Genomic DNA, 25,058 nt, shown 5'->3' with positions numbered 1-25,058 from the left:
TGCCGTATAGGAGACGCCAGATTATTATAATGGAAAAAATTCCCCACACATAATTAACAATTCAAAACAAATAAATTATCCAGATATCAATCAATATTATTTGAGACTTTGTACCATAAATCATTAAAAAGATAAGAAACCAGGATTTTTCCACACCTTTTAGCTCACATAATGACACTGGCACGCAGTTTGGTGTGCGTGTCATTGAGCGTTGCTAGGAAGGGAGAAGGAAGAGGCGGGATGGACGTGCAATGCGCCGTATGACCTAAGAGACACCAACTATTCTGATAGGTTAGCGCTCATATAAGAACACGGTTGCCCCTCACCTTGACACGCCCCCGTCTGAAGTTTGCTAGAGAGCATTTGGATGATCCAGAGGAGTTTTGGGAGAATGTCCTATGGTCTGATGAAACCAAACTGGAACTGTTTGGTAGAAACACAACTTGTCGTGTTTGGAGGAAAAAGAATACTGAGTTGCATCCATCAAACACCATACTTACTGTAAAGCATGGTGGTGGAAACATCATGCTTTGGGGCTTTTTCTCTGCAAAGGGGCCAGGATGACTGATCCGGGTACATGAAAGAATGAATGGGGCCATGTATCGTGAGATTTTGAGTGCAAACCTCCTTCCATCAGCAAGCGCATTGAAGATGAAACGTGGCTAGGTCTTTCAACATGACAAAGAAGCTCTTCAGCTCCAAGGACGTCCACCCATTTCTTCTGATACATGTTGGCACCAATGACACGGCAAGGAAGGACCTACCGACAATCTGCAAGGACTTTGAAGAGTTGGGGAAGAAAGTAAAGGAACTGGATGCACAGGTAGTTTTTTCTTCTATCCTTCCAGTAGACGGGCATGGCACCAGGAGATGGAACAGGATCCTTGATGCAAACAACTGGCTAAGACGATGGTGCAGACAACAAGGATTTGGATTCCTGGACCACGGTGTGAATTACTGGTATGATGGACTCCTCGCCAGAGACGGACTACACCTCAACAAACCTGGGAAACACACATTCGCCAGAAGACTCGCTACACTCATCAGGCGGGCGTTAAACTAGAAGAAGAGGGGACGGGAAGAAAAACATTAGACTCGAACAAAGACGACCCAGGAAAACATACTCAGAAGGGAGGTAAGAACATTTCTAAAACAATCCACAGTGAGGAGATTGGAACAAAACAAAATCCTCTAAACTGCATGCTCGCAAACGCCAGAAGCCTGACAAACAAGATGGAAGAACTAGAAGCAGAAATATCTACAGGTAACTTTGACATAGTGGGAATAACCGAGACATGGTTAGATGAAAGCTATGACTGGGCAGTTAACTTACAGGGTTACAGTCTGTTTAGAAACGATCGTAAAAATTGGAGAGGAGGAGGGGTTTGTCTCTATGTAAAGTCTTGTCTAAAGTCCACTTTAAGGGAGGATATTAGCGAAGGGAATGAGGATGTCGAGTCCATATGGGTTGAAATTCATGGAGGGAAAAATGGTAACAAAATTCTCATTGGGGTCTGTTACAAACCCCCAAATATAACAGAAACCATGGAAAGTCTACTTCTAAAGCAGATAGATGAAGCTGCAACCCATAATGAGGTCCTGGTTATGGGGGACTTTAACTACCCGGATATTAACTGGGAAACAGAAACCTGTGAAACCCATAAAGGCAACAGGTTTCTGCTAATAACCAAGAAAAATTATCTTTCACAATTGGTGCAGAATCCAACCAGAGGAGCAGCACTTTTAGACCTAATACTATCTAATAGACCTGACAGAATAACAAATCTGCAGGTGGTTGGGCATTTAGGAAATAGCGACCACAATATTGTGCAGTTTCACCTGTCTTTCACTAGGGGGACTTGTCAGGGAGTCACAAAAACATTGAACTTTAGGAAGGCAAAGTTTGACCAGCTTAGAGATGCCCTTAATCTGGTAGACTGGGACAATATCCTCAGAAATAAGAATACAGATAATAAATGGGAAATGTTTAAGAACATCCTAAATAGGCAGTGTAAGCGGTTTATACCTTGTGGGAATAAAAGGACTAGAAATAGGAAAAACCCAATGTGGCTAAACAAAGAAGTAAGACAGGCAATTAACAGTAAAAAGAAAGCATTTGCACTACTAAAGCAGGATGGCACCATTGAAGCTCTAAAAAACTATAGGGAGAAAAATACTTTATCTAAAAAACTAATTAAAGCTGCCAAAAAGGAAACAGAGAAGCACATTGCTAAGGAGAGTAAAACTAATCCCAAACTGTTCTTCAACTATATCAATAGTAAAAGAATAAAAACTGAAAATGTAGGCCCCTTAAAAAATAGTGAGGAAAGAATGGTTGTAGATGACGAGGAAAAAGCTAACATATTAAACACCTTCTTCTCCACGGTATTCACGGTGGAAAATGAAATGCTAGGTGAAATCCCAAGAAACAATGAAAACCCTATATTAAGGGTCACCAATCTAACCCAAGAAGAGGTGCGAAATCGGCTAAATAAGATTAAAATAGATAAATCTCCGGGTCCGGATGGCATACACCCACGAGTACTAAGAGAACTAAGTAATGTAATAGATAAACCATTATTTCTTATTTTTAGTGACTCTATAGCCACAGGGTCTGTTCCGCAGGACTGGCGCATAGCAAATGTGGTGCCAATATTCAAAAAGGGCTCTAAAAGTGAACCTGGAAATTATAGGCCAGTAAGTCTAACCTCTATTGTTGGTAAAATATTTGAAGGGTTTCTGAGGGATGTTATTCTGGATTATCTCAATGAGAATAACTGTTTAACTCCATATCAGCATGGGTTTATGAGAAATCGCTCCTGTCAAACCAATCTAATCAGTTTTTATGAAGAGGTAAGCTATAGGCTGGACCACGGTGAGTCATTGGACGTGGTATATCTCGATTTTTCCAAAGCGTTTGATACCGTGCCGCACAAGAGGTTGGTACACAAAATGAGAATGCTTGGTCTGGGGGAAAATGTGTGTAAATGGGTTAGTAACTGGCTTAGTGATAGAAAGCAGAGGGTGGTTATAAATGGTATAGTCTCTAACTGGGTCGCTGTGACCAGTGGGGTACCGCAGGGGTCGGTATTGGGACCTGTTCTCTTCAACATATTCATTAATGATCTGGTAGAAGGTTTACACAGTAAAATATCGATATTTGCAGATGATACAAAACTATGTAAAGCAGTTAATACAAGAGAAGATCGTATTCTGCTGCAGATGCATCTGGATAAGTTGGAAACTTGGGCTGAAAGGTGGCAGATGAGGTTTAACAATGATAAATGTAAGGTTATACACATGGGAAGAGGGAATCAATATCACCATTACACACTGAACGGGAAACCACTGGGTAAATCTGACAGGGAGAAGGACTTGGGGATCCTAGTTAATGATAAACTTACCTGGAGCAGCCAGTGCCAGGCAGCAGCTGCCAAGGCAAACAGGATCATGGGGTGCATTAAAAGAGGTCTGGATACACATGATGAGAGCATTATACTGCCTCTGTACAAATCCCTAGTTAGACCGCACATGGAGTACTGTGTCCAGTTTTGGGCACCGGTGCTCAGGAAGGATATAATGGAACTAGAGAGAGTACAAAGGAGGGCAACAAAATTAATAAAGGGGATGGGAGAACTACAATACCCAGATAGATTAGCGAAATTAGGATTATTTAGTCTAGAAAAAAGACGACTGAGGGGCGATCTAATAACCATGCATAAGTATATAAGGGGACAATACAAATATCTCGCTGAGGATCTGTTTATACCAAGGAAGGTGACGGGCACAAGGGGGCATTCTTTGCGTCTGGAGGAGAGAAGGTTTTTCCACCAACATAGAAGAGGATTCTTTACTGTTAGGGCAGTGAGAATCTGGAATTGCTTGCCTGAGGAGGTGGTGATGGCGAACTCAGTCGAGGGGTTCAAGAGAGGCCTGGATGTCTTCCTGGAGCAGAACAATATTGTATCATACAATTATTAGGTTCTGTAGAAGGACGTAGATCTGGGGATTTATTATGATGGAATATAGGCTGAACTGGATGGACAAATGTCTTTTTTCGGCCTTACTAACTATGTTACTATGTTACTATGTTACAATGATCCAAAGCACACCGCCAGGGCAACGAAGGAGTGGCTTCGTAAGAAGCATTTCAAGGTCCTGGAGTGGCCTAGCCAGTCTCCAGATCTCAACCCTATAGAAAACCTTTGGAGGGAGTTGAAAGTCCGTGTTGCCAAGCGAAAAGCCAAAAACATCACTGCTCTAGAGGAGATCTGCATGGAGGAATGGGCCAACATACCAACAACAGTGTGTGGCAACCTTGTGAAGACTTACAGAAAACGTTTGACCTCTGTCATTGCCAACAAAGGATATATTAAAAAGTATTGAGATGAAATTTTGTTTCTGACCAAATACTTATTTTCCACCATAATATGCAAATAAAATGTTAAAAAAACAGACAATGTGATTTTCTGGATTATTTTTTCTCAGTTTGTCTCCCATAGTTGAGGTCTACCTATGATGTAAATTACAGACGCCTCTCATCTTTTTAAGTGGTGGAACTTGCACTATTGCTGACTGACTAAATACTTTTTTGCCCCACTGTATCTCCAGACAGTAGTCAGGAAAACAACTGCCAACCATAGGTAAACACCAAAACCGCACTAGCAGCATAAACTTCCCATAAAAATAACTTTATTAGTACAAAACACATAAAAAACTGTACAGCAGGTAATTGGACAACAGGGAAACGCAGGACACGCACTACATGTCGGTACACATGCCCGCAGGCTCAGAGCAGATTAGCTGCGACGGTATAGAAATATTAAAACAGGTATAAGCCATACACTGTGGGACCCATACTTAATAATATAGGGAATCAATGCCCCAGACAGCGCACAAAGTAACATATAGTAACATACCAGAATAACACCAGTGTATAGTAAGTATAACTACCTGATACCATGCACAGCCAAAGACTCCGAGCACACCCGACGTACGTTTCGGAGCTACCCGCTCCTTCCTCAGGGGGCGTGGATTGTTGGAAGATTTAGGTCAGGTAGGCGAGAGTCTGATATGTTGGGGTAGAGTGTTCCAGAGTAGAAAAATCTTGCATGCTATTGCATGAAGAGGAAATAAGAGGAGAGTAGAGGAGTAGAGAAGATCTTGTGAGGATCGGAGGTTGCGTGCAGGTAAGTATTGGAGACTAGGTTACAGATGTATGGAGGAGACAGGTTGTGGATGGCTTTGTATGCCAAGGCTAGAGTTTTGAACTGGAGTCTCTGGGCAATAGGGAGCCAGTGAAGGGATTAACAGAGGAGGAGAGGTCGGGGAATAGTGGACAGATAGTTGAATTAGTTCGGCAGCAGAGTTTAGGATAGATTGGAGAGGTGCAAGAGTGTTAGCGGGAAGGCCACAAAGCAGGAGATTGCAGTAGTCAAGGCGGAATGTGATGAGGGCATGCTCTAGTGTTTTTGCAGATTCTTTGTTGAAGAATGTGCAGATCCAGGAAATATTTTTGAGTTGGAAGTGAAAAGGGCTTGGATATGTGGTTTGAGCAAGAGATCAGAGTCAAGGGTTACCCCAAGACAGCTAGCATGCGGGACTGAAGAGAGGTTGCAGCCATTGATTTTGACGGATAGGTCTGTTGACTGAGATGGTGGAAAGATGATGAATTCTGTTTTGAAAGATGAAATCGTGCAGAGACATTGTGGGATTCTGGTTAGTAAGGAGGTGATATCGGGTCCAGAGAATTAGATCTGTGTGTCATCAGCATAGAGGTGATACTGAAAGCCACGGGACTCTATGAGCTGTCCCAAGCTGAAGGTGTAGATGAAGAAGAGTAGGGGTTCTAGAGGTAAACCTTGGAGGACACCGACAGTTAGGGGCACAGGTGAGGAGGTGGTGTGTGTGAGTGGAAGACGCTGAATGTACGGTCTGTTAGGTATGAGGAGATCCAAGATAGGGCCAAGTCTGTGATGCCAAGAGATGAGAGAAACAGTAGTAAGAGGGAATGGTCAACTGTGTTGAAGGCAGATGACAGGTCCAGGAGGAGGAGGACAGAGTAGTGTTGCTTGGATTTGGCAGTTAGTAGGTCATTGGCAACTTTAGTCAGGGCAGTTTCAGTGGAATTGTGTAGTCGGAAGCCAGATTGTAAGTGGGCAAAGAGGGAAGGAGGAGGAGAGGTGGACAGTTCAGGTTTGTAGGCATAGGGTAGAAGTGATATGGGGTGATAGCTAGACAGAGAGCATGGGTCAAGGGAGGGCTTTCTGAGGATGGGTATGAGACGGAGGATATGAGAGATGGGAAGTATGTTTGTTTTGCTGCAGTGAGCGTGGACTTGAAAGTAGTGAGGGACTGTTTGAATGCGATAAAGTGTTCATTGGAGTGGAATCTTTTCCATCTCGGCTCAGTAACCCTGAAAGCCTGCCTCAATTCTTTAGTCAGGCTGGTGTACCAGGGTTGCCAGTTGAATGTGCGAGCTTTGGTATGTATGATGGGGCTACCGATTCAAGAGCTGTAGCTGTTATTGTATTACATAAAGCGGCAGCAGCATCTACATTGTGTAAGTAACTTATGTGTGTGAGAGCAAAGAGATTCAGAGAGTGAGGGTAGATCAAGGTATTTGAGATTTCTGCAAGGTTGTTCAAGTTTGTGGAGTGGGGAATGTGCACCTGGAGAGGAGAGTGAAGAGAATGAGAGTAGGTTGTGGTCAGACAGAGGGAGAAGTGAGTTAGAGAGGTTAGATAGGGAACTGAGGCGGTTGAAGACGAGGTCCAGTGTGTGGCCATCCTTGTGAGTGGCTCTTGAAGACCATTGAACAAGGCCAAACGAGGAAGTGAGAGATATAAGTTTAGAGACAGCTGAGTCGGATGTGTCAATGGGGATGTTGAAGTTACCCATCATGACAGTGGGGATGTCAGCTGAAAGGAAATGAAGTAGTGATGTGGTGAAGTGGTCAAGGAAGGTGGTGGCTGGCCCTGGGGGGCTGTAAATGACAGCTATTTGGAGGTTGGTGGGGGAGTAGATGCGCACACAGTAAACCTTGAAAGAAGGTAGAGTAATATAAGGGGCCCATTATACTGTATGGAGTACTACATTGAGCCCATTATACTGAGTGGAGCAATATATGAAGTCCATTATACTGTATGGAGGACTATGTGGTGCCTATATTACTGTATGGAGGACTATATGATGCCCAGAATACTGTATGGAACACTATGTGGTGCCCATAATATTGTAAGGAGGACTATGTGGCACTCATAATACTGTATGGAGGACTGTGTGGTGCTCATAATACTGTATGGAGTATAGAGGACTATGTGGTGCTCATAATACTGTATGGAGGACTATGTGGTGTCCATAATACTGTATGGAGAACTAAGTGGTGTTCATAATACTGTATGAAGAACTATGTGGTGCTCATAATACTGTATGGATGACTATACTGTCCAAAATGAAAGTCTGCAGTCACTCTGAATACTTTTGAATCCCCTCCAGCGCATGCACTCTGCGCTGCCAGAATTCACCAGTTTTTGAGCTATTGTAGAAATTACAATAGACATCACTTATGTAATGTAAGAAGTGAGTGAAATCTTTGGCATTGTACTATACTTATATTTATCTGCCGTATCTGTGCATCATGAATCTTGGTATTTGTTAAAGGGGCCTACTGAGACTCTATTGCCTGGGGCCAATAGAAACCTGGAGCCGGCCCTGCATGACTGAGCTTATTGATTGGCTGCACCTGTCATGTATGGTGGAGTCATGACATCAACACTACAGCCTGTCAACAGAGACTGGCAGAAAAGAGGTTGAGTGAGTGCAGCAAATATTGATATTTTTAACGTCCCCAAGCCCACAGAATATTACATTTTTTATTCCAGAAATCCCTTGTAATCAAGGGCGGACAAATTATTATTGCAACCTGTGCAGCTGCACAGGAGCCAAAGAGATAAGGGGGACCATGTCTACCTTCAAATCAAAGGGAATTTGTGCATGTTGAGATATTGGGCTGCAATAGGCCCATATATTGTTCTTGGAGATGGGCCCTCTACTGTCGTGTCCGCCAATGCTTGTATTGCACCAATCCAAGTATTGATATAGGCTGCAAATCTATCTATCACTACTCTTTAATGGTCTGGTCTCTTTTTTTGTGCAGAATACAGGGTTAGGTTATAACCATGCATAACCATGCTTTAAACATGTGGTCCATTTTTCATGGTTATTACATTGGTTGGAAACTTCATTCTGTGAATGCCACTGGCCTTAATACAATATGGCTAGACTAACCGACCATTCATTGAATTATTATAATAATGCTGATAGTGAGCGGATTTACTACAATGCAGTCATAACATTCTATGCTAAGTTTTTCATTAGCCATAAATGTTGTTCACGGGACGCCTTTACTGTAAAGAAAATGTAGAAAATACTCCCACACCATTTCTGCACAGGGCTTCTATCTTTTTTTTGTTTGTTTCCTCATTCCTTCCATATCTGTTTTTCTCAGTGTGTTCTCCACTATATTGTTCAAAATTATATGTCAACTTTCTCAGAAATGAAATTTTTCAACTACCGTACTTTTGATTCCTGGCAATCACTCCTACTCTTTTCTCACATTCCAGAAGCAGTCTCATGGAAAGCTTGTCCTTGCATTTTATTGTGTCTCTTAGGGTATTTGAACATGATACCCTTTTCGCACAGATTCTGCATGGAACCTATCTAAAAAAGCACTAAAACACATTAAAAAGAATGCACGTACGCACTGCAATGTAAAAATGAACAGCAGTGAACATGTTCATTGTTTTTGATTTTTTTAAATTGCTTCAGGCTTCCAAAGCCTGGATAAAAGAAGTGACCTGACTATTCTTCTGGTCGATACCTCTTGGAAGCCATTTCCTATTAATACAAGTATTTTAAAGAAAAAGTCACCAGCCGCCTATACATTGGCTAAGGAAGCGACAAAGAAGATGTTTCGGGAAAATCATTGCAGCCATTTTTCCTAAATGTAATTTGCAGGGAAAACTAAGTGGGATCATTTAAAAGATGCCACATGTCCATACTCCTACGGTGTGTGCACACAACATCTTTTAAATGTAACCCGCTTCAGGAAATGCCAATGTGGCGTTTTTAAAATATTACAAAATAAGTCAAGCATCTTTCATCTGTTTTTTTGGACACTCCATAGACGTCTTTATTTATTTTCAAGTGGAAGACACCAGAAGATTGGTCAGGTCATTTCTTTTAACTGCGTTAAGTCTTTAGACTGTGATTAACTGCAGTGGTCAAATTTTTCCAATATGTCTTCAATGGAACTGGAAGAATATGTTCAGCTCTTCTAGGTTGACATCTAAAATAATGTAATGCACTTTAAAGGGAACCTGTCACCCCGTTTTTTCAAGAAGAGCTAAAAATAGCGTTAAATAGGGGCAGAGCTGGGCTTTACATTAGTGTATTTTGGAGCCTTTATTCCCCACCTATGCTCCTATGCTGCCGAAATACCTTTGTAAAGTCGCCGTTTTGGGCTGTCACTCACGCTGGTCAGGTCATATGGGCGTGGTGACAGCGCTGTTTCTCCCCCAGATCTCTGTTGGTGGCGTAGTGGTGTGCGCATGTCCAAGTGGCGAATCCACTGCGCAGCTTCAAGGAAAATAGCGTGATCTGCGCTATTCAGCTGTTTATCGGTGGGCGCGGCCATCTTTGTGAGGCCGCGCGTGCGCAGATGGTACTGCTCGGCTTCCCGGGGCTTCAGGAAAATGGCCGCGGGATGTTGCGCGTGTGCAGATGGCAATCTCGAGGGCCATTTTCCTGAAGCCGAGTTCGCATCTCGGCTGCAGGAAAATGGCCGCCGCGATCTCCATCTGCGCACGCGCGGCATCCCGCGGCCATTTTCCTGAAGCCCCGGGAAGCCGAGCAGTACCATCTGCGCACGCGCGGCCTCACAAAGATGGCCGCGCCCACCGATAAACGGCTGAGTAGCGCAGATTGCGCTATTTTCCTTGAAGCTGCGCAGTGGATTCGCCATTTGGACATGCGCACACCACTACGCCACCAACGGAGATCTGGGGGAGAAACCGCTGACACCACGCCCATATGACCTGACCAGCGTGAGTGACAGCCCAAAACGGCGACTTTACAAAGGTATTTCGGCAGCATAGGTGGGGAATAAAGGCTCCAAAATACACTAATGTAAAGCCCAGCTCTGCCCCTATTTAACGCTATTTTTAGCTCTTCTTGAAAAAACGGGGTGACAGGTTCCCTTTAAGTCTACGATATACAGTCATGGACAAAAATTTTGAGAATGAGACAAATTTTAATTTTTCCAGTCTACTGCTTCATTTTTTCTAATGGCAATTTGCATATACTCCTGAATGTCAGAGTGATCAGCTTAACAGCAATTACTGTACTTGCAAAGTCAATATTAGCCCAGAAAATGAACTTTAACCCCCAAAACACATTTCAACATCATTGCAGTCCTGCCTTAAAAGGAGCAGCTAACATTGTTTTAGTGATTGATCCATTAACACAGGTGTGGGTGTTGATGAAGACAGGGCTGGCAATCAATCAGTCATGATTAAGTAAGAATGATATCACTGGACACTTTAAAAGGAGGCTGGTGCTTGGCATCATTGTTTCTCTTCAGTTAACCATGGTTATCTCTAAAGAAACACGTGCAGCCATCATTGCACTGCACAAAAATGGCCTAACAGGAAAGAGTATTGTAGCTACAAAGATTGCACCTCAGTCAACAATCTATTGCATCATCAAGAACTTCAAGGAGAGAGCTTCCATTGTTGTCAAAAAGGCTCCAGGGCGCCCAAGAAAGACCAGCAAGCGCCAGGACCGTATCTTAAAACTGTTTCAGCTGCGGGATCGGTCTAGCAGCAGTGTCGAGCTTGCTCAGGAATGGCAGCAGGCTGGTGTGAGTGCTTCTGCACGCACTGTGAGGCGGAGACTCTGAGCAAGGCCTGGTTTCAAGGAGGGCAGCAAAGAAGTCACTTCTCTCCAGAAAAAACATCAGGGACTGACTGATATTCTGCAAAAGGTACAGGGAGTGGACTGCTGAGGACTGGGGCAAAGTCATTTTCTCTGATGAATCCCCTTTTCGATTGTTTGGGACATCTGGAAAACAGCTTATTTGGAGAAGAAGAGGTGAGTGATACCACCAGTCTTGTCTCATGCCAACTGTAAAGCATCCTGAAACCATTCATGTGTGGGGTTGCTTCTCAGCCAAGGGAATCGGCTCACTCACAGTCTTGCCTAAAAACACAGCCATGAATAAAGAATGGTACCAGAATGTCCTCCAAGAGCAACTTCTCTCAACCATCCAAGAGCAGTTTGGCGCCCAACAATGCCTTTTCCAGCATGATGGAGCACCTTGCCATAAAGCAAAGGTGATAACTAAATGGCTCATGGAACAAAACATAGAGATTTTGGGTCCATGGCCTGGAAACTCCCCAGATCTTAATCCCATTGAGAACTTGTGGTCAATCATCAAGAGACGGGTGGACAAACAAAAACCAACAAATTCCTGCAAAATGCAAGCATTGATTATGCAAGAGTGGACTGCTATCAGTCAGGATTTGGTCCAGAAGTTGATTGAGAGCATGCCAGGGAGAATTGCAGAGGTCTTGAAGAAGAAGGGTCAACACTGCAAATATTGACTTGCTGCATTAACTCATTCTAACTGTCAATATAACCTATTGGTACTCATAATATGATTGCAATTATATTTCTGTATGTGATATAAACATCAGACAAACACTAATAAAAACCAGAGGGCAGCAGATCATGTGAAAATATAATTTTGGTGTCATTCTCAAAAATTTTGGCCATGACTGTACATGTCTTACGCTTTACTATTTCTTCCAATTTTATGTCACGTCTTTCACTTGTGTTCAGGCTCGGACTGACACATAGGAGAACACGAGAATCCGCCGGTGGGACCCTATGCAGGACTGGGCCACTACCTTTTTATATGAACAGTACTAACAACCATTTTATTGATATAGAAAATTGTGAATGAGGATAAACTCATATTTGCACGTAGCTGAAAAGTGGGGCCCCGGAGTTATTACTGGAGGTGGGCCCTTGGCACCCAGACCAACACTGCTTGTGCGTGGTTACTTCAATAAATTGACCTTAGGCTCTCCATCATTAAATTTACCCCCATTCTTCAGCATCTCTTTGTTTTTCTCGCTTTATAGGTAACTTTTCCAAAATTATCCTGATTGGAATTAAATGAATATATCAGATATACACAGCTGTGTCCAGAGGATTTCTAGCTAGAAGTAATTACATGCGGCCATTTATGTCCAAATAAACCACATACTTCATATATCACATATTTTTTACTGGTCACTTACATTTTTTTTTACTGATTACTTCCTGCTGCAACAATGGATCTGTTTAGTATCCTGTACATTGGTCATGTACTGCCGGTAGGCTGGTATGAATGTTATGAGCAGAATACTTTGATTTGTATGCAGAGAACACAACAGCTGCCTTAAATCTGACACAATAAAGGGCATTCATAGAGCAGCTGTGCACAAGCGACGGGGCTCAGCTATAGGTAGATCTTAAAATTTTGTCAGGGACTGCAGATGTAGAGTGTTGGGCGTATTTCATATAAAACTTGATGCAGTAATATATCAGTTTCCAGTTCTGGAATGTCCTATGATTGTTACACGGCTTTACTCCCATAATAATATTCAGTATATATTCACGTTTATGTTCATACATACTAGTAGAGGTGTAACAGGAAGCACTAAGGGCTCGATTCATCATTTGTGGATTTTTTCAAAGCTTGATGCTTTCCTTCAAAATGATGCCAATGGTTTCATAAATCTTGCGCAAAACTAAAAATTCACTTTATTTTTCTTCTGCCTTTTTATGCCATTTTGGAGCAAAATGTTACATAACACATTAACCCCTTACTGACATTGAATATACTGGTAGGTTCAATGTCTGTATTTGATCTAGGCCCAGAAACTGAGCCCGCGTCCATTCCAGCAGATGATGGCTATGTTATTCAGCCATTATCTACTTTAACCCCTTACCGACATATGACGTAATCTACTATATAAAGCTGAATGTGTGTATGTGTGTGTGTATGTATGTCCGGGATTGGCATCTGCACCGTCGCAGCTACAGCCACAAAATTTTGCACAGTCACACGTCTGGACCCCGAGAGCGTCATAGGCTACATTGTGAGGTGAAATTTTAACCCCGCGCTTTCCAATTCACCAAACAATTTTGCCCCTATCTACATAATGGGGAAAAAGTGAAAGGAAAAGTGTTGGAGGTGTCGCAGCTACAGCAACAAAATTTTGCACAGTCACACGTCTGGACCCCGAGAGCGTCATAGGCTATGTTGTGAGGTGAAATTTTAACCCCGCGCTTTCCAATTCACCAAACAATTTTGCCCCTATCTACATAATGGGAAAAAGTGAAAGGAAAAGTGTAGGAGACAAATTGACAGCTGCCAGATGTGAACAAGGGGGACTTAAAGAATGAGAGCGATGGCGCCAAAGAGTATATACCGTATAGTTGCTAAGGTGGGGCCCCGACATGGGATACTCACCACACACGGAGATATGAACACACACAAAATGCGCCACACACTACCACGTGCTTGAACACATATACCACCCTCAGCACACATTTCACCACAAATACACCAACCTCGCCACATAAAAGTCGAAACACAAAAGTTGCCGCTCAAAAATCGCCACGCGCATACTATATACAGGAGGAGATGACACACAGATATATACTATATACAGGGAAGATGACACACAGGTATATACTATATACAGGAGGAGATGACATACAGGTATATACTATATATAGAAGGAGATGACATACAGGTATATACTATATATAGAAGATGACATACAGGTATATACTATATACAGGGGAGATGACACACAGCAGGTATATTATATATAAAGGGGAGATGACATACAGGTATATACTATATACAGGAGATGACATACAGGTGTATACTATATATAAGGGATATGACAAACATGTACAGTGGGGCAAAAAAGTATTTAGTCAGTCAGCAATAGTGCAAGTTCCACCACTTAAAAAGATGAGAGGCGTCTGTAATTTACATCATAGGTAGACCTCAACTATGGGAGACAAACTGAGAAAAAAAAATCCAGAAAATCACATTGTCTGTTTTTTTATCATTTTTTTTGCATATTATGGTGGAAAATAAGTATTTGGTCAGAAACAAACAATCAAGATTTCTGGCTCTCACAGACCTGTAACTTCTTCTTTTAGAGTCTCCTCTTTCCTCCACTCATTACCTGTAGTAATGGCACCTGTTTAAACTTGTTATCAGTATAAAAATACACCTGTGCACACCCTCAAACAGTCTGACTCCAAACTCCAATATGGTGAAGACCAAAGAGCTGTCAAAGGACACCAGAAACAAAATTGTAGCCCTGCACCAGGCTGGGAAGACTGAATCTGCAATAGCCAACCAGCTTGGAGTGAAGAAATCAACAGTGGGAGCAATAATTAGAAAATGGAAGACATACAAGACCACTGATAATCTCCCTCGATCTGGGGCTCCACGCAAAATCCCACCCCGTGGGGTCAGAATGATCACAAGGACGGTGAGCAAAAATCCCAGAACCACGCGGGGGGACCTAGTGAATGAACTGCAGAGAGCTGGGACCAATGTAACAAGGAATACCATAAGTAACACACTGCGCCACCATGGACTCAGATCCTGCAGTGCCAGATGTGTCCCACTGTTTAAGCCAGTACATGTCCAGGCCCATCTGAAGTTTGCTAGAGAGCATTTGGATGATCCAGAGGAGTTTTGGGAGAATGTCCTATGGTCTGATGAAACCAAACTGGAACTGTTTGGTAGAAACACAACTTGTCGTGTTTGGAGGAAAAAGAATACTGAGTTTGCATCCATCAAACACCATACCTACTGTAAAGCATGGTGGTGGAAACATCATGCTTTGGGTCTGTTTCTCTGCAAAGGGGCCAGGACGACTGATCCGGGTACATGAAAGAATGAATGGGGCCATGTATCATGAGATTTTGAGTGCAAACCTCCTTCCATCAGCAAGGGCATTGAAGATGAAACGTAGCTGGGTCTTTCAACATGACAATGATCCAAAGCACACCGCCAGGGCAACGAAGGAGTGGCTTCGTAAGAACCATTTCAAGGTCCTGGAGTGGCCTAGCCAGTCTCCAGATCTCAACCCTATAGAAAACCTTTGGAGGGAGTTGAAAGTCCGTGTTGCCAAGCGAAAAGCCAAAAACATCACTGCTCTAGAGGAGATCTGCATGGAGGAATGGGCCAACATACCAACAACAGTGTGTGGCAACCTTGTGAAGACTTACAGAAAACGTTTAACCTCTGTCATTGCCAACAAAGGATATATTACAAAGTATTGAGATGAAATTTTGTTTCTGACCAAATACTTATTTTCCACCATAATATGCAAATAAAATGTTAAAAAAACAGACAATGTGATTTTCTGGATTTTTTTTTCTCAGTTTGTCTCCCATAGTTGAGGTCTACCTATGATGTAAATTACAGACGCCTCTCATCTTTTTAAGTGGTGGAACTTGCACTATTGCTGACTGACTAAATACTTTTTTGCCCCACTGTATATACTGAGGTGAAAATGAAATGAGTGCAAAATGAGAGGAGTGAGGGAAAATAGTGGAGTGATCGGAAAATGACAGATGTGAGGTCGAAAGAGGAGTGAGGGAAAATAGTGGAGTGATCGGAAAATGACAGATGTGAGGTCGAAATGACAAGTGATAGGGGGGAATGAGAGGAGTGAGGGAGAAAATGAGAGGTGTAAGGGAGAAAATGAGAGATATGAGGGGGAAAATGAAAGATGTGATTGGGAAAATGAGAGGCGTGATGGGAAAATAAGAGAAGTGAGGTGCTATAACTAACCACAGATATTTACTATGCCCAGGCAACGCCGGGCTCTTCAGCTAGTAGTATGTCATATGTTCGCTCCCTGTCTTTGATCCGGGCCTGTATATTTATTGTCATATGATGACTTTGTTATTCAGTTATCATCAGCCTCTAAGGCCACGTTCAAACGTTCAGTATTTGGTCAGTATTTGACATAAGTATTTGTAAGCCAAAAGCAGGAGTATAATAATCAGAGGAAAAGTATACAAGTGCGTACGGAAAGTATTCAGACCCCTTTAAATTTTTCACTCTTTGTTTAATTGCAGCGATTTTATAAATTCAAAGAAGTTCATTTTTTTGCTTATTAACGTACACTCTGCACCCAAACTTGACAGAAAAAAAAACAGAAATGTAGAAATTTTTGCAATTTTAGTAAAAAAGAAAAACTGAAATATCACATGGTCATAAGTATTCAGACCCTTTGCTCAGTATTGAGTAGAAGCACCCTTTTGAGCTACTACAGCCATGAGTTTTCTTGGGAATGATTCAACAAGTTTTTCACACCTGGATTTGGGGATCCTCTGTCATTTTTCCTTGCAGATTCTCTCCAGTTCTGTCAGGTTGGACGGTAAACGTTGGTGGATAGCCATTTTCAGGTCTCTCCAGAGATGCTCAATTGGATTTAGGTTACGGCTCTGGCTGGGCCAGTCAAGAATGGTCACAGAGTTGTTCTGAAGCCACTCCTTTGTTAGTTTAGCTGTGTGCTTAATAATAATAATAATAATAATCTTTATTTTTATATAGCGCTAACATATTCCGCAGCACTTTACAGTTTTGCATACATTATCATCGCTGTCCCCGATGGGGCTCACAATCTAGAATCCCTATCAGTATGTCTTTGGAATGTGGGAGGAAACCGGAGTGCCCGGAGGAAACCCACGCAAACACGGAGAGAACATACAAACTCTTTGCAGATAATGTCCTGGGTGGATTTGAGCCCAGGACGCCAGCGCTGCAAGACTGCAGTGCTAACCACTGCGCCACCGTGCTGCCCGTGCTGTGCTTAGGATCATTGTCTTGTTGGAAGGTGAACCTTCTGCCAAGTCTGAGGTCCAGAGCACTCTGGAGGAGGTTTTCATCCAGGATATCTCTGTACTTGTCCGCATTCATGTTTCCTTCAATGACAACCAGTCGTCCTGTCCCCACAGGGTGAATTATCACCAAAAAGGTCTATCTTCGTCTCATCAGACCAAAAAATCTTATTTCTCATAGTCTGGGAGTCCTTCATGTGTTTTTAGCAAACTCTATACATATGAAAATGGAGTGCCCCCAGACACAGGGCCACGCGTTCTCGGTACCGGGCCTCTCTTTTTCGGTTCTGAGGCTGTCACGGTGGCTAGACCCGGTCCGCGACCCTGCTAAGGGGCGTCCAATAAAGGTGGTACAGTCCGTCAGGGATTCGTGACACCACCTGTGGTGTTCGGTCAGGGTGACCGACGCTGCTGTGGGGTCCGCTGGGGTGATAGAATGGCAGCTGGATGGTATACCTTCCCACAGGTGAAGTATGTCCCCAGGGCTTCCCAGTAAGGTGGATGGTGATGGTGTGAGGTGCAGTCAATAACGAGGACACAAGGTCGCAGTCTCTTTACCTCTTTACTGAAGACTTCAGGATCCTCAATCCAGAGCACGCTTAACAGGGCTTTCTGAGACCGGCCGGTCCGATGGGCACGTCCAGAGTTCCCTTTGCAGGTGGAAATCAGTGCCTACCACTAGCGCCTGTGTGTTGTAGTGCTACCCTGCTGAGCATTCGGAATAGTCCTCACAACTGCTGTTCTCGTTCCCCCAGTATGTTATGGCTAGGATGCACCCGTATGACGGGAAGGCTCGGAGCTCTTCCGGGACCCTAGAGACGCCCCTCTCCACGCGTTGCCCCCTATGTCTTCGTAGCAAATTTAAGGTAGACAGCCAACCTATAATTAACTGTCCTGCGGAGTTCGAAGTAAGGCCTAGAGTCAGTTACTCCCGCCGTGTTCCGGCCACCGGCTACGCGCCTCAGTAGGATGTTGCCTCGGTCTCACAGCACGACTCCTACTGGTTCTTCTTTGTGCTTGATCTCATGTCTCACTGTTCCACAATATCCTTCCCTTCGTGTTTCTCTCTTAGGATACCGCCGCGGGGTGTGCAGGCGCGGTTCCGTTACGTTCTGCTCTGCTCACTAGGCACCTGCCAGGTTCCCACGCCTGACAGGGACCCCCCTGTGTCTTCTCCCTGCAACACCCCCTGACACGGGATGTTGCCTGAATCCAACCCAGTCAGCTTCTGACTACCGTAACTTCCTATCCAACCCCTAGTTTTACCAGTGTGAGGAGTGGCCCAATAAATAAAGCCTTTTTCTCCCCCTAGTGGCCGGAGTGTGAAGTGTAATGTGTGCTGGTGATACTTGGTCAGTAGAATTCCTTCAGTGCCATCAGACATACCATCACTCCCCTTAGTGGCAGAGTGTCATACTGCAACGACCAGATCTCTGGGGCGCTGCAAAAATATGTCTTGCACTGAGGAGAGGCTTCCAATGGGTCACTCTGCCATAAAGGCCCGACTGCTGGAAGGCTGCAGTGATAGTTAACTTTGTGGAACTTTCACCCATCTCCCTACTGCATCTCTGGAGCTCAGTCACAGTGATCTTGGGGTTCTTATTTACCTCTCTCACTAAAACTCTTCTCCCACAATTGCTCAGTTTGGCTGGACGGCCAGATCTAGGAAGACTTCTGGTGGTCCCAAACTTCTTCCATTTAAGGATTATGAAGGCCACTGTGTTCTTAGGAACCTTGAGTACTGCAGAAATTCTATTGTAACCTTGGATATCTCTGTGCCTTTCTCTTTGGCCAGTTCCTTTGACCTCATGATTCCCATTTGGTCTGACATGCACTGTGAGCTGTGAGGTCTTATATAGACAGGTGTGTGCCTTTCCAAATCAAGTCCTATCAGTGTAATTAAACACAGCTGGACTCCAATGAAGGAGTAGAACCATCTCAAGGAGGGTCAAAAGGAAATAGACAGCATATGACTTAAATATGAGTGTCTGAGCAAAGGGTCTGAATACTTATGACCATGTGATATTTCAGTTTTTCTTTTTTAATAAATATGCACAAATTTCTACATTTCTGTTTTTTTTCAGCCATGATGGGGTGCAGAGTGTACATTAATGAGAAAAAAATGAACTTTTTGGAATTTACCAAATGGCTGCAATGAAACAAAGAGTGAAAAATTTAAATGATGGAAAGTAACATAAAAGAAAATCCCCATCATACTGATAAACTGCCTAGCTTCCATAAGGGTCTGGGATATAAGACATGACTTTTCTTTCCCTTCTTGTTTCCTGAAAGTATCGTATCTGCGACACAACTCACAGGTTTATCAGTATTATCGCGTTCCTTTTTAGCTTGGATAACCTGAACTCTGAACAGATATCCTCTGTAGATTAATCACCAGTTTTTATTCACCTCTTTGCTGTTCTGCTTAATAAACTGTTGAGTTCTCAACACTGAAATTGCAACACGAAGATGGAAAAGTTGCGGAATTATGGAAATAACAGGATCAGTAGACATGTTAATAATATGCAAATGCTAAAAAAAGGAAACAAAATTTTCAAAACATTTCAATTTATTTAGTATTGAGTATGAGCGCAATAAGCTGAAATAAAAACAATTACACTCCTTGGCATGTTATCAATGAGGTTATTAATGGTTGTCTGAGGTATGATCTGCCACGCTGAATGCACTCGGGCACACAAATCATCCAGATCCATTACTGGCAGCTCCCTTTGCAATTGGCAACCAATGGCGTCACAGACGTGCTTGATGGGAGACAAGTCCTTAGATGCTGCAGGTCATGGAAGCACGTTTAGGTCACATAGTAGTACAAGCAATATGCTGCCTGGTGTTGTCATGTTGAAAAATGGCTTGTGACAAAGTTTAGAGAAACGTTCCTACCACTTGTTCCACTTAATCCATTCTGTACTACAAGAGAAAGACATCATATATCAAGCAAAAGGTGTCCAAGGTTGTCTACACATGCCATCAGAAGGCATTTGGGCTACGCACTGAATGTCCAGCTACAAGTGTTCCATTGACCCTACGCCAACACTCTCAAAAGCTATCGTGGTGCAGGGCAAATTTCAATGGAAGCTGGAAAAGAGGACTCAGTGATGAGTCCTACTTTTATCTTGGATGCAATAATAGCCATAGGTAAGTCTACAGACCCCGTGGGCGATGCTATGAAAAGGCCTTCATGTGGGAATGTCTCAGCAGTCCTACGCCCGGGATTATAGTATGGGGAGGCATAATGTATGGTAGTCACACCATTCTAGTGTTCATTCCAGCTACATTAACAGCAGGGAGTTACATTGATTTGGTCATGGAGCCAGTGGTACAGCCATTTCTACAAAGTGTCCCAGGATCCATTTTTCAACTCGACAACACTAGGCTGCAAATTGCTCGTGCTTAAAGGGAACCTGTCACCCCCAGAATCGAAGGTGAGCTAAGGCCACCAGCATCAGGGGCGTATCTACAGTATTCTGTAATTCTGTAGATAAGCCCCCGATGTATCCTGAAAGATGAGAAAAAGAGGTTAGATTATACTCACCCAGGGGCATTCCCGCTGCGGTCCGGGTCCCATGGTCGTTGCGGTCCGGGGCCTCCCATCTTCTTACGAAGACGTCCTCTTCTTGTCTTCACGCTGCGGCTCTGGCACAGGCATACTTTGTCTGCCCTATTGAGGGAAGAGCAAAGTACTGCAGTGCGCAGGCGCCGGGCCTCTCTGACCTTTCCCGGCGCCTGCGCACTGCAGTACTTTGCTCTGCCCTCAACAGGGCAGACAAAGTATGGCTGCGCCGGAGCTGCAGTGTGAATGAAAGAAGAGGACATTATCGTAAGAAGATGGGAGGCCCCAGAACGGACCACGACGCCCATCGGACCAGAACCGGAACGGACCGCCCCTGGGTGAATATAGTCTAACCTCTTTTTCTCATCTTTCAGGATACATCGGTGGCTTATCTACAGCATTACAGAATGCTGTAGATAAGCCCCTGATGCTGGTGGGCTTAGCTCACCTTTGATTTTGGGGGTGACAGGTTCCCTTTAAGTAACCTGAAGCCTTTCTTGAGATGTCTCCCATCAAGCACATCTGGGATGTCATTAGCAATTTCAGAGGGATTTACCAGCAGGGGATCTTGATGATTAGTTTGCCCAAGTGCATTCAGCGTGGTAGAATGGACAACCATTAATAACCTCATTTGTAGCTTGCCAAGGCGTGTAAGTGTGTGTTTTCCTGTGCGTGGTGATCATACTTGAAACTATCTAAATAGATGATTTGAACATTTGATTTTCCTTTTTTTTTCTCCATCATTTCTACAGAGGCGTATCTAGGGTTTCTGGCACCCAGGGCAAGAATTCATTTTGGCGCCCCCCCAGGACATATGCGATTTGCACACTTAGTCATGTACCGACGAGCTCCTCTCCCCAATGCTCTCAATGTTCAGTGAAAAACTGAGAGAAGCAGAAGAGAAGCTCGTTGTCACAGGACCACAAGTATGAAAGTCGCATATGAGTGACGTGTCCATGTGACGACTACTGGAACCTGCAGAGCTGAATCCTGACATCGCAGCTTCTGAATTCTCACTACTAATGCACTGCACACTTTTAGGATTCTCCCTTGCCTGTGGACAGTCATTTCAGCACAAGCATGCGATTTGAATACTTCTGAACACATTACGACTAGACGTGCCCGGCCTCGCTCAGTTCATTGAGTCAGGCCACACATGTCTAGTCAGCATGTGACCGTATGTATCTAAATCGCCAGCATGAGAGAATCCTGACAGTGTGCAGGGCGCACTGTGAGAATTCAGAAATCTGCACTCACAAAGAATAACTGCAGACTCATTACAAACCTGGACATTCCGTTTAAAGCTCCTAACATAAATAAAAACATGAGAATTAGTTAACATCACACATAACATTTACATTCAGGTACCTTATAGATGACGTCGTCTCTGGAGCCGATCTCCTTCTTTTCTTCATCTTGTCCAGACCCCATGATGAGTTTTCTCATCCACAGCCGTCTCTGCAGATTTCCATCTTCTCCGTTCTTTTGCAGAAAATCCCCACATGACGCCCTTAGAGATACAAGTGTCATTAAAATGCTCCTGAATAAATAATTGCCCCACACTATATTGTCTGCACAAAATATGACCCCCACACTGTCCCTTTTATGGTTCATGCTCTTCACACAGACCTCTCCTTTCCATACCGGTCCCCTCTTCACATTGTCCTCTCATACTGTGTTCCCCCTATAGGGCCCAGTATTTATACTGTACTCTATCATCAAACTCCCCCTTCCTGGTATACTGTCCCCTCCTGGCTGTGCCCTCACTGTGCCTCCATGCTACACCCCCACTATTCAGTTTCTATTCTGTGCCCACTCACTTTTGTCCCCCATACTGTCTCCTCACACTATTCCCTCCCTCCTTATACTGTCTCATCTCACATCCCTCCTGTTCACCATACTGTCTCCTCATATATTTACCCCCTCACTTTCTATACTGCCTGCTCACCTAACTTCCCATACTGTGTCTGCACACATCCCTTCACCCTCACTTCCCGTACTGTGTCCACATACATTTTTCACATCGCTCTTCATACTGTGCCCTCATTCTCCCATATTGTTTCCTAATACATGCCCCCCATTCCCTCATACTGTTTCCTCTTACATGCCCCCAATTCCCCCATACTGTTTCCTCAAACATGCCCCCAATTCACCCGTACTGTTTCCTCATACATGCCCCCCATTTCCCCATACTGTTTCCTCATACATGCCCTAATTCCCCCATACTGTTTCCTCATACATGCCCCCAATTCCCCTGTACTGCTTCCTCATATATGCCCCCCATTGCTCTTCATTTTGTGTCCTCAAGTCTCCCACACACATTAAATCCCCCATCCCCACTACAAATCTCATCCCACACATAATAAATTCCCCCATCCCCAAATTCTCCCCACACATAATAAATCCCCCTATCCCCACTCAAATTGTCCACACACATATTATTGTCCTCTACCCCACCCCATCATTGCTCTCTTCACCACCTCCATCATTGCCTTCTCCGTCATGCCCATCATTGCCCATTTCACCACCTCCAGCATTTCCTCCCCAGCAATCCCATCATTGCCCTTTCCACCACATCCATCATTTCCTCCTCCTCTAGCATCCCCATCCTTGCCTATTCCACCACTTCCATCATTTCCTCCTCCCCCACCATCCCCATCCTTGCCCATTCCACCACTTCCATCATTTCCTCCTCCCCCACCATCCCCATCCTTGCCCATTCCACCACTTCCATCATTTCCTCCTCCACTATCATCCCCATCCTTGCCCATTCCACCACTTCCATCATTTCCTCCTCCACCACCATCCCCATCCTTGCCCATTCCACCACTTCCATCATTTCCTCCTCCACCACCATCCCCATCATTGCCCTCTCCTCCCCCTACACAAACACACACAGCATTTACTTCTCTGTATATTCCCCTGCAGCGCGCAACACACACACACACACACACCCCTCTCACCTCTCCTCACGCTCTGCCGCAGAATCTCCATCGCCTTCCTCTGACACAGCCGGCCGCTGAATGATGACGTCATCCAGTGGCGTGGCTGTGTGAGAGGAAGCGCGGGCAGGAAGCAGGAGGACAGATCGCTGCAGCTCCGCTGCTGTTTTCTCTTGTAGGCAGCGGAGCTGCAGGGATTTCTCCCTGCCTGCCCCAGCCACCCTGCAGGGACCCCCTCCACCTCCACACCTGTTGGGAGTCGGCGCTCTGCAGCTTCTCTGTGGCGGCTGTCAGCTTGACAGTCAGCACAGGAACAGCTGACTCCCAGACCGGGGGCGGCAGAATGCATCCGCCGGGGGAGACGTTGCGGACCGCCACATTAGGCGGCCTGACTGCGCCCCCCTGCCGTATGCGCCCGGGGCACATGCCCCGGCTGCCCCCCCCTAGATACGCCCTAGCATTTCTATATCATTATCGTGTCAATCAATCCTGTGATTTCTATGATTCTGTGACTTTTTCCTTCGTCATTTCAATGTTGAGGAGTGTACTTGGTCAATGGACACAGTTAATTTTGTATGGAAAATAATTAATACATAGGTGCCTGTGTCTCCTTCAAATTGTTTTTCAGAGATTTCCAGTGGGCTTCACATCTCCCAGTCAATGGACACTTGAATGATGCCACAATTCTTCAGATGCATCTACCAAGATGTGGTGTAAAGGATGTTGGCAAAAAGAAATGGCTGAATGATGGTCCATTTAAAACAAGTCACCGCCAGAAACGCTATACCATGAAAAGTAAGTTTGACATGAGCCTCAGATTATTCTATGAATAAGGAAACAGAATATTTTAATTTAGTTTACTGTAAAATAAAGCACTTGTTGCACGTAAATGCTGGATTCTGTTTAGGGTTACAAACACATTCAAACCTATGCATATAAAGTACAAACACTATAAAAAAAAAAACCCAAAAATAGCAGATACAAGATGTGCACACCTGAAAAAGAGCGCTATAAATTCTCAAACTAAAGGGGTTTTTCTGGCTGAAATGAAACCTAGCCTATTCCTTTGTATGTCCTGTGAGTGGGCGGTCTTGTGAGCACATCTAGCTGGGATTATTATTATTATTATACATTTTTATAGCGCCATTTATTCCATGGCACTTTACATGTGAATACGGGGCAAATATAGACAAATACATTAAACATGAGCAGATAACAAGGCACACGAGTACATAAGGAGGGAGGACCCTGCCCGCGAGGGCTCAGTCTGCAGGGGGTGGGTGAGGATACACTAGGAGAGGGAAGAGCTGGCTGTGCGGCTGTTCAGTAGGTTGAGGATCACTGCAGGCTGTAGGCTTGTCGGAAGAGATGAGTCTTCAGGTTCTTTTTGAAGGTTTCTATGGTAGGCGCGAGTCTGATGTGTTGGGGTAGAGAGTTCCAGAGTATGGGGGAAGCACGGGAGAAGTCTTGGATGCGGTTATGGGAAGAAGAGATGAGAGGGGAGTAGAGAAGGAGGTCTTGGGAGGATCGGAGGTCGCGTGTAGGTAGGTACC

General features: G+C 44.2%; 1 protein-coding gene across 1 annotated transcript in view; it reads left to right on the top strand.

The window, feature by feature from the left end:
• The window catches only part of MMP28 (matrix metallopeptidase 28), a 91,836-nt gene that overhangs the window by 21,226 nt on the left and 45,552 nt on the right, over positions 1 to 25,058 (top strand). The window contains exon 3 of the mRNA XM_069757268.1: positions 24,134 to 24,300. Coding sequence (XP_069613369.1) covers positions 24,134 to 24,300 — 167 coding nt within the window. The remainder of the gene's footprint in view (positions 1 to 24,133; positions 24,301 to 25,058) is intronic.

This window comes from Ranitomeya imitator, chromosome 3 (assembly GCF_032444005.1).
Source record: "Ranitomeya imitator isolate aRanImi1 chromosome 3, aRanImi1.pri, whole genome shotgun sequence".
Lineage (NCBI taxonomy): Eukaryota > Metazoa > Chordata > Amphibia > Anura > Dendrobatidae > Ranitomeya > Ranitomeya imitator.
This window is presented reverse-complemented; position numbering and strand designations above follow the sequence as displayed.